Below are 10414 nucleotides of genomic sequence, written 5' to 3'. Positions count from 1 at the left end.
AACACATTTGATGTCACTTGCCTGCCTAAAGGTCTTTCAAAACTTGCATGAGGTGCACCAAATTTGGAAGGGTAGGAGAAATCTAGAATGTTCTCCCACTAAAAGGCTGTGGATTCTAGACATTTTCAAGGCAGAGACTGACTTTTTTTAAAATTTGGGTAACTGTTTCAAGGGATATGCATTAAGTAGGACAGTGACCCAGATCAGCCAGCATTTAATTCAGCCTTGAGGGGCCGAATGGCCTAATCTTGTTCCAGGGGAACATTACTTAATGTAAGAAATGTTTGTTAATTAGTCCAGGAAACACAAAAAGCTGAAGTAATTAAATTCAGAATTTCTCCAGAATCTGTTGGTACACATTGATATATACCAGCGGCCTCTCGTACAGGGACCCCCATTATCCAGCCCTTACCCTTTCATTAACCCAGTATCATTTTGTTTGCATTCAATTGTCCTATTTTTATGACATTTTCAAGATCTTCTTTCGCTATTTTTGTAAAGTCCTTCAAAGAAGGACAATACACAGAGGACATCCGGCAATACTTGCTGTTCCATCATATTACTGGAGTTACATTTAGAGACAAAAAAAAATGTCTTGTGGGTGCGTCATTTTATTTCAGGCTAGAGTACAGCAATAACTACACTGGCAATTAGCTTAAAAAGATCCACACTTCATTCCCTTGTCTTATTGAGAAGTAGGTGATCCACAGTAAATATTGATTGACCATCCAATCCTAACCCACAGAAGAGACTAACTGAGTGTAACTATGCAAGGTGAAAGTGAGGTCTGCAGATGCTGGAGATCAAAGTTGAAACTTTATTGCTGGAACAGCACAGCAGGTCAGGCAGCATCCAGGGAACAGGAGATTCGACGTTTCGGGCACAGGCCCTTTCCTGAAGAAGGGCCTGTGCCCGAAACGTCGAATCTCCTGTTCCCTGGATGCTGCCTGACCTGCTGTGCTGTTCCAGCAATAAAGTTTCAACTAACTATGCAAGGTGCCAGCCTCCATATGAACTACATTGGTTTCTGTGATATTGCCTGGATTAGTGTGGTCAGTGGAATAGCTGTACATTGTTGGGCAATTGAATATGACGGAGAGCAATGGTTTTCAAATGATAGCAGTCCAATACAGGCTATTTTCATCAAAATTATAACCTGAATCACCCTTTTAATCCACGTGAGTTAGAATTAGATTCAGAATAGAATTAGGTTTATTGTCATATATATTCAAATCCAGAAGTACAGGAGTGCAGTGAAACATTTACAAAGTGGCCCCTCACGGCACTATCGCAGGTGCAAAGTACCTAGGTATAATTCTTAGACACAAAATAGAGAAATAAAGAAAAATAAGTCACATTGCCTTACAGTGATTCATGGTATATGTTGGAAAATAAGAAATAAAGTTAAAAGGATAAACAAGACAGTCAGATAAACAGATTACAGATAAACATTACATTGCAGGAGATCAGCGCAGAGGCTTCCACACCCAGTCTGACCGGGATCGCAATCCTCTGATCCCCCCCCTCACCAAATCCCAGTCTATTGTCCGTCTCCCTGATCCCCCCCCCCCTCACCAAATCCCAGTCTATTGTCCGTCTCCCTGATCCCCCCACTCACCAGACCCCAGGCCAATATCTGTCCCTGCACCAATCCATGCCAGCAGCCCACTCCACGCCACTCTGACCCAGTCCAGGCCTCCATTCCACTCCACTCCAGACTCTCAGCCCACTCCACTCCAGACCCTCAGCCCTCCCCACTCCAGACCCTCAGCCCTCCCCACTCCAGACCCTCAGCCCTCCCCACTCCAGACCCTCAGCCCACTCCACCCCAGACCCTCAGCCCACTCCACCCCAGACCCTCAGCCCACTCCACTCTAGACCCTCAGCCCTCCCCACTCCAGACCCTCAGTTGTTCCTCCTTATAGGTGCTGTTTGGAGGAGCAATTGTTGTTTAAATGTTTGCAGTTTTTAAAAACTCATTTTGCCCAGAAAGTAATACGATAATCACCTTAATTGGTTTCTAATTTTTCTCCATATTTTTGCGGTTACAGCCCATGGCAGTAATGTATGAAACATGTTGCTGGTACGTTGCTAGACGTCTTCTATGTGCATTCTCTCAGAAATGCTGCTAACGTCAGAGCAATAAATGCAACTTAAGAAAGTAGAAAATTAATGGAACGTTATGCAAAATAAAGAAAAAAAATGATGATAATGGTTATAGCATGGCAGAGGTTATGAGGTGGAAGGCCAAGTTCCATAGTGAAAGATTATTGAACATAGTAGATAATCCCACTCTAAGATGGAGAAATAGTTGAGGCTGAAAAAGGAGATATAAAGATGGACCAAAATAGAAAATGTCTTGGGTACAGCAGGTAATCAGGAAGGCTAATAGAATGGGGGCCTTATTTCAAGGGAGATGGAATAGAAGAAGAGGGAACTATTTTTGAAACTGTACAAGGTGCTGGTGAGACCACATCTGGAATCCTGTGAGCAGTTTTGGTCCCCTTATTAAAGGAAATATATTATTTCATTGGAATCAGATCAGAAAAGTTTTGCTAGGATGGTCCCTGGTGTGGAGGGATTGACTTATGATCAAAGATTAAACAGGTTGGGAGTGTACTGACTGGAGTTCAGAAGAATGTGAGGTGATCTCATTGAAACATATCAGATTCTTTAGGAGCTTGACAGGGTCAATGCTGAGAGGATGTTACCCCTCATGGGAGAGTCTAGGACCAGAGGGCACTGTCTCAGAATAAAGGGGCAACAGTTTAAGACTGAGATAACGAGGAATTTCTTCTTTTTCAGAGGGTTCTGAGTCTTTGGAACTCCTTGCCCCAGAGAGCCGCGGGAGCAGAGTCCTTGTGTATATTTAAAGCTAAAAGAGATGGATTCTTGATCAGCCAGGGAATTGAGGCTTACGGGGAAAGGGCAGGGAAGTGGACGTGAGGAATGTCGGATCAGCCATGATCCTATTGAATGGAAGAACAGGCTAGAGGGGCCGAATGGCTGACTCCTGTTCCTATTTCTGATGGTCTTATAGTCTTATAACATTGCGTGAGTATGCTTTGTGGGAATGGGTATGTTAAAAATGCTCTGTACTCTTGTGATGTTAATAATTATGGATAAAGCTTGAGGTATTTGTGGAATTTTTAAGGGTGTTGTAATTCAGTGTTCCCCAGCAGGGAGCAGCACTCAAACAATGCAGGTCAGAGCCCGAGAGACATCATTCTCGCCCTGAATCACTCATTTACATTTCCTTTGGGAAACTGTTGAATCAAGGCAACTCAAGTCTGTCTGTCCTTTGGGAGCAACATAAGGATGTTTAGGAACAGAAGCAAGTTCAACTAACGCGCTCCTTTCTAAATAATTCATTGCCCTCCCCACCCCAGCCATCCTATTGTGACTCCCAATATTACACTAGAAATTGAGCCTCATGTTGCCTGTTCTCTTAGCACAAAAGCAAGTGCACAGATCAGCCAATCAGGGACCAACATTCTGTGCCAAAAGAATGCCTGGAAGTCGTCTAACATGACCTTGGGTTGACCAGATTTTTATACGTTCCCAGTGACTTCCCCAAGCAAGCATTATGCCCTTTACATGGGTAAATCATTGGTCAAACTCCTGTCTGAGACTGTCTCATTTAGCATTATGCTGAGGTGGGAGCTGGGCTGAAGACTTGTTGGTAGGAACATTGGAACAGCAGTAGGCCATTCAACCCCTCAAGCCTTTCCACCATTCAGTAAGATCATGGCTGATTTGTGACCTAACTCCATTTATCTGCCTTGGGTCCATATCTCTGGACAACCTTGACTTAATAAAAGTTTGTCTATCTCAGATTGTCTATCAGAGTGATCCGAAAACTAGTGCTTCCAAATAAACCCTGTTGGACTATAACCTGGTGGTGTGTGATTTTTAACCTTGTCCAGCCCAGTCCCACACCGGCTCCTCCACATCAGATTTTAATGTAATGGCTGAATTAGCATCTACTGCTGTTTCACAAGAGAGTCCAGACCTTTACTAGCCTGTGTGTGGAGAAGTGCTTTCTAATATCTTATGGCCTGGCCTCAACTATGTTCCTGGTTCTAGGATCTTCAACCAGTGAGAATAATTTATTTTTAGTCTATCTGTCAATATCCTGAAGACCTCAATTAGATCATCCCTTAACCTTCCAAATTCTAGAGAATAAAGGCCTAATTTTAAACATAGATTAGCCCCTGAAGCCCTGGTGTCATCTTTGTAAATCTGGGCTTAACTCCATCCTCATCCTACGCATTTTAATAAATTGCCAAGTAGACACCTGAAAAACAAACAGATCTAAATTATATAAACATCCAATACATTCATAAATTTTAATGCAAATACCTGACAAATTGTGATTTATAACATTACCAATTCCAAAAGGCAAATGGTCACAAACAGAAAGGTCCAGGAGAGAGTGTGGGGGAGAGAGCAGGTCTTACAAGGACTTTGAAAGTGAAGGCCATAGACTTAAGAGGTGAAGATGGCTTGGTATTATTAGCGTTGGACTGTTAATCCAGAGACCCAGATATTGCTCTGCGGAGCCAGGTTCAAATCCCATTATGGTGGAATTTGAATTCAATTTTAAAAAATCTGGAATTAAGAGTCTAATGATGACAATGAAATCATTGTCAGGAAAACCCCCATCTGCTATGCCCTTTAGGGAAGGAAACTGCCAACTGGGATACACCTGACTCCAGACCCACAGCAATGCCTGCCTTGAAGTTTTCCTCCTCTCTCTACAAGGACCTCAGGGAGTCCCTCTCCCACTGCAACTCCCAGGTCATTTCCTCTGCCCTGAAGCTCTTCACCTTCATCTCCTCCCCCACTCACCCATTGTACTCTATGCTACTCTCTCCCCACCCCCACCCTCCTCTAGCTTATCTCTCCATGCTTCAGGCTCTCTGCCTTTATTCCTGATGAAGGGCTTTTGCCTGAAACGTCGATTTTGCTGAAGCTCCTCGATGCTGCCTGAACTGCTGTGCTCTTCCAGCACCATTGATCCACAGCAATGTTGTTGAGTCTCAACTGCAATCTGGTGGGAGGGGGAACAGGCAATAAAAAAGTGATGCCCATTTCCTGTGAATGAATTTTTAAAAAGACCCCAAACTGCAGGTGCTTATGTCAAACACAAGGTCTGTTAGCACACTGTCGATATAGTCATCAGATCTGGAGGTTGTATGTTCATGGTGCAGTGCTATCATCCTACCTCTAGACTAGGAGGTCAGACTTCAAACCCCATCTGTATCAGAGATGCGTCATACTATCTCCGAGCAGATTGATTGGGGGAAAAGCATCAGGTCTTTGTGTGCACACACTTCATTGTTCGAACCTGACCTGTGCTGAGAGAGCCATGAAATGTTAAAGGAAGCTTGAGATGAAGCTGGGAAGCACTTACATAGCTCTTTTAGAAATGCTTCCTTTCAAATAAATCTCAGCTTCTTACAATGGTCCAAATATGATTCAAAAGGACTGTGATTTTGAGAGATTAAATGTAATCTTCTTCCAAAATAATGTGGCATCTATTTAAAATATTGAGCCTGTAAAAGGCTAAGTTGCTTGTCAGAATTATAATAATTATTAGAAGAGATTTAAAATGCATCTCAGAACATTGTGACTGGCATTATCAGGTGGAGTAATTGGCTTAAGAAGTGGGTTCAGCAATAACTGTACAATACAACGTAAACTTGTAATTTACGGCGTATGGATTTCAGCCAAGGTGTATAATTTATAAAGGAAAGCCATTATTTCTTGCCTGATTTCCCTTTGGAAAGTGCAGCGTTAACGCAAGAGATTTACTTCAGGGTAGTGTAGCTCTGCACTCCATGTGACGGTTGCCACAGCAATATCAGACAGCAGAATCACACAGATGACCTTGCTTTGTAAGAGTGACTTCTAATGGAGCTCAGCTCGCAGACATTCTGCAATAAATGGCAAGATACTGTGAGTGAAATGAGCTCTCGGCTTTATCTCACTGTTTAATGACCCATTGTGCAAATGAACAAAATCTCCAGTATTTTGTTTAGCTATTACAACTGCTACCCTGCTCCATGGCAACCACATCAGAGTGACCTTGCTTCACCAGTAATATTAATTTGCTGTAATTGGATCTGTAATAAAATCTGCAAAGAGTGTGCAGGGCAGAGAGAGAGAATGGAAGAGAAATAATGGGAGCAGCGATGGCACAAAATGCTGGAAAGTGAGTGAACACGAGTCCAAAAGAAACACAATGACAGAAATTAAGATGGAGAACAAAAGCACAACATAATTAATTTGAGAGACAGAGCAAGAAAATGGCAAAATAAAGCAAAAGGAAGTGAAACATTAATTTATCCTGGACCAAATCCCTGAATAGAATTGTTTTGCTTGGGAACACAGTGTTCTATAATATTTAAGTTTAAAATAATATCTTACAAGTTTATCAGCCTGATGTAAAAGTGAGTGACATTCAATATCAAAACCCAGTCTACAGTAATTGATAAATATGGTGCAGATTTGTACATCTCTAAAGGTATTTCGAGGATTATCATGTTACCAATAAATAATAGAAGCCGAAAGTATTATATTTTAGCCATGATCATGTGCTTGCTCTAAATGAAGACTGGTTTTCTCTAATCTTGATCTGCATTGTTAAATATTACTGACTGGAGCATATTACGTATTAGAAAGTATTTAGCATTAACAGGTAACAAGACTGAGTGTATTAACACAAATTTGGAAAGCCTACACCTGCATCAGAACAAGCTATTCTTTCACTTATGTTCTCCTTTGTGTTTTAAGTTCTGATATATCTGCATCACATTTTAACTGAACATTGAAATAACTCCACAGAGGCCGGTATCGCATCATCAAATCACTCCTTTATTTAGACACAGAGAGTCCTGGATACTGATCCAACTCCCTCAGAGCCAGCTCTCAGAATGAACAGAACCCCAGATACTCCTGTTTCTATCTGTCAGCCAGGGCTCCCTGATGAAACCAGACTAACAGCCCCAACCAGCGAACTCAATTCAATGAGGTCCACATGACTGACCTCGTTGCAGTCACTACATTCCCCACCCCGGGATGTCTCAGCACTGGCTCAGGTAACTCCACCTCCACCTCTGCCTCTGCCTCTGATCCAAGTGGTGTGTAACACACAGGAGCTCACCTCTTGCATCCGGACAGTCTCGGAAGAAATTCATTCCCCTCTTCAGCCGGCAAAGCGCATCGAGGCAGCAACATCCACCATTTCCATCTCAGATTCCGAGGTCGCTACAACAATTGATAAAGGGATTCTGGAACATTCGGAAAAGCTGAGCACGTTTTCCTGCCACCCCATTTGTGAATTTGCAGCTTTCATGTGGTCCACATCCTTGTTCAGGACCGTCGCACCGACCTGGACATTATATGTCACCCCGGCATTGGTGGGAAAGTGCCAGAGTTCCAGCGAGGGCAGAAATTACCATGAACAGCTCCCCCAAGTCCGTAGGAATGGCCAGGTAAACCCTGGACTCGGTTCCATGTTGACTGTGTCAGTCCTTTCATGCACTCAATGTTCTTAGTCATTGTAGATGTCCATTCAAAGTGCATAGAGTTCATTTATCAAACATGGAGATGACGATAGAAATCCTGTGAGCATTGTTTGCAATACGCGGACTCCTGGAAGCACTGGTCACCGATAGTGGGCTGTCATTTAGCAGCGGGGAATTTGGATATTTCCTAAAGTCGAATAGTATTCTCAGGATCCAATCCAGGCCACCAGACATAACTTCTCGCCAACATCTTCATTTTGGAAGATGCCAGGTCAGCCAGTATCTGGCAGTGACCTTTGCTCAGGACAATCACTCTTGCTCCCTGTAATAATATGTCATACTCTCTAGTGATCTGGTCCCTCTGGTGCTTTGTCTTCCTCCATCACCACCAGCTGCTTCAGTTTTGCCAGGACTAGATCTTTCTGCGTCCAAAATCTGATATTGTCAGCTGTGACTGGAAGTTTGTCCTGAAAATTAAAACCATTAAGTCTCTTCCAGTGACAGTACCTCTGGTGATGGAGCTGCCAGGGGGAGGTGACTCAATGTATCCACAATTGGTATTTGGTCTCCTGGACTGTGTTCCAACATGTAATTCCACACCCTCAGCTATGGGTCACTCTGTTTTGTCCTCTTTAGATAAATCTAGCAGGGGTTAGTGGTCTGTTGTTATTGATAATTTATATCAAAAAGATATTGGTGGAACTTTCTGACTCCAAATCTGACAAACTTTCCTTGTCTATCTGGCTGTATTTACACTGTACATTAGCCAAAGTCCTGAATGCATATGCTATTGGGCATTCTGCTCTGTCACGCCACGAATCAGCTAATACAACTCCAATGCTGTACGGGGAGACATCACTTGTCAATACCAGATCTCACTTGAGATTATAGTGTGCCACACCGTACAGGGCGATACCTGTCTCTTCACTTCCCTGAAAGCTGTGGCTTGGCTCGTCGACCATTTCCAAGGGGGACCCTTTTTTAAGAGTTGTTTCTAGGGGACCAGGATGGAGGCTGGGTTACAAATGAACTTTCCGTAATAATCAGGCAAAAGGGAGGGCTGCAGATGCTGGAGATTAGAGTCTAGATCAGAGTGGTGCTGGAAAAGCACAGCAGGTCAGGCAGCATCCGAGGAGCAGGAAAATCAACTTTTCGGCAGGAACCCTTCATCAGGAATCCTTTCCGTAATAATTCACCAGTTCCAGGAAAGATCTAAGCTCCAGTACAGACATGGGAACCAGGCTACCTTTGATCACCCTCACTTTAACCTCCAAAGAGTATAACCCAGTCTTGTCGACTCTGTAATCCAAGTAGGTCACATGGGATGCCCGGAATACAAATGTCTCCCTTCTATGTCTGCCTGGGAGAAAAGTCTTAAGGATTATAATCACGTTCTCAAAGTGCTCCCTAGTGGTCTTCCCTGTTATTAGCACGTCATCCAGATAAATGGTGACCTGGGGTAGACCTGGTAAAATGTTTTCCATTGATCACTGAAAAAGCTGATGATACCCTAAATGGCAGTATTATATGTTGGTACAAACCCTCATGGGTGCAAACCTGGCTGACCTCATTACAATCACTACAAACAGCCCAGGTAGGTAAAATATTTACAGACACCTAGCAATGTTAGCTGTTATTTACTCAGGCAAAGGTACCAGAGCATAATCCAAGCTGATTATATGATTGAGGGAAGATTTGTTAATTTACAGCCAGTACCTATACCTGACCCCTGTGCTCTATACAAAAAGACAGTGAATTATAGATGGGTTAAAGAGTGAATGATGATTTGGCAAATGGAGTATAACGTGGGAAAACATGAAATTATCTATTTTAGCAAGAAGAATGGAATAAAAACATTTTATCTAAATAGTGAGAGCTCTGAGGTGTAGAGAGATCTAGGTGTCCTAGTGCATGAATCACAGAAGGGCAGTACGCGGATACAATAAGTAATCAGGAAAGCTAACAGACTGTGACAGTGTATTGCATAGGGAGTTGAATACAACAGGAGGGGGGTTCTCCTTCAGTTACATGGGGCTCTGGTGAGACCATGTCTGGAGCTACGTGTACAATATTGATCATCTTATTAAAGGAAGAGTGGAAATATACTGGATGCAAATCAGAGAAGGTTTCCCAAAGTAATACCTGGAATGATTGAGTTGTCTTATGAGGAGGGTTGGATCTTCCTGCCTCGTATCCCCTGGAGATTAGAGAGTAGGGGTGTGAAACGCTCTGCCTGCAACAGTTGCAGTCTTGCCAAATTTATGTACATTTAAATGGTGATTGGATAGGCATATGGACAAAAATGGAATAGTGTAGGTTAGATGGGCTTCAGATTGGTTCCACAGGTCGGTGCAACATCGAGGGCCGAAGGGCCTGTACTGCGCTGGAATGTTCTCTATTCTATGTTTAGTAAGAGACAACTTGATTGATATATATAGATTCCAAGGGCTCCTGACAAGGTGGATGTAGAGAAGATGTTTCCTCTTGTAGGAGAATCTAGATGCAGCAGTCAGTGTTTAAAAATCAAGAGTCACATTCGAAAGAAGTGATTTGTTTCTTCTGTTAAAAGGAAATGGGTTTTCAGAACTCTCTTCAGAACTGATGATGGAAGCAGAGTCCTGGAGTATTATTAAAACTAGATCCCCTACAGTGTGGAAACAGGCCTTTCAGCCCAACAAGCCCTCCAAAGAGTAACCCACCCAAATTCATTTCCCTATATTTAAGACCATAAGACCATAAGACATAGGAGCAGAAGTAAGGCCATTCGGCCCATCGAGTCCACTCCACCATTCAATCATGGCTGATGGGCATTTCAACTCCACTTACCCGCATTCTCCCCGTAGCCCTTAATTCCTTGTGACATCAAGAATTTATCAATCTCT

At 42.9% G+C, this 10414-nt stretch overlaps 1 protein-coding gene across 1 annotated transcript in view; it reads left to right on the top strand.

The window, feature by feature from the left end:
- The first annotated feature begins 7491 nt into the window (after positions 1-7491).
- Positions 7492-10414, top strand: part of dner (delta/notch-like EGF repeat containing) — a 184929-nt gene continuing 182006 nt past the window's right edge. The window contains exon 1 of the mRNA XM_043701666.1: positions 7492-7499. Coding sequence (XP_043557601.1) covers positions 7492-7499 — 8 coding nt within the window. The remainder of the gene's footprint in view (positions 7500-10414) is intronic.

The sequence above is a fragment of the Chiloscyllium plagiosum genome, chromosome 13 (assembly GCF_004010195.1).
Source record: "Chiloscyllium plagiosum isolate BGI_BamShark_2017 chromosome 13, ASM401019v2, whole genome shotgun sequence".
NCBI classification, from domain to species: domain Eukaryota; kingdom Metazoa; phylum Chordata; class Chondrichthyes; order Orectolobiformes; family Hemiscylliidae; genus Chiloscyllium; species Chiloscyllium plagiosum.
Note: the sequence above shows the minus strand (reverse complement) of the source record. Positions and strands in the feature narration are given on the sequence as shown.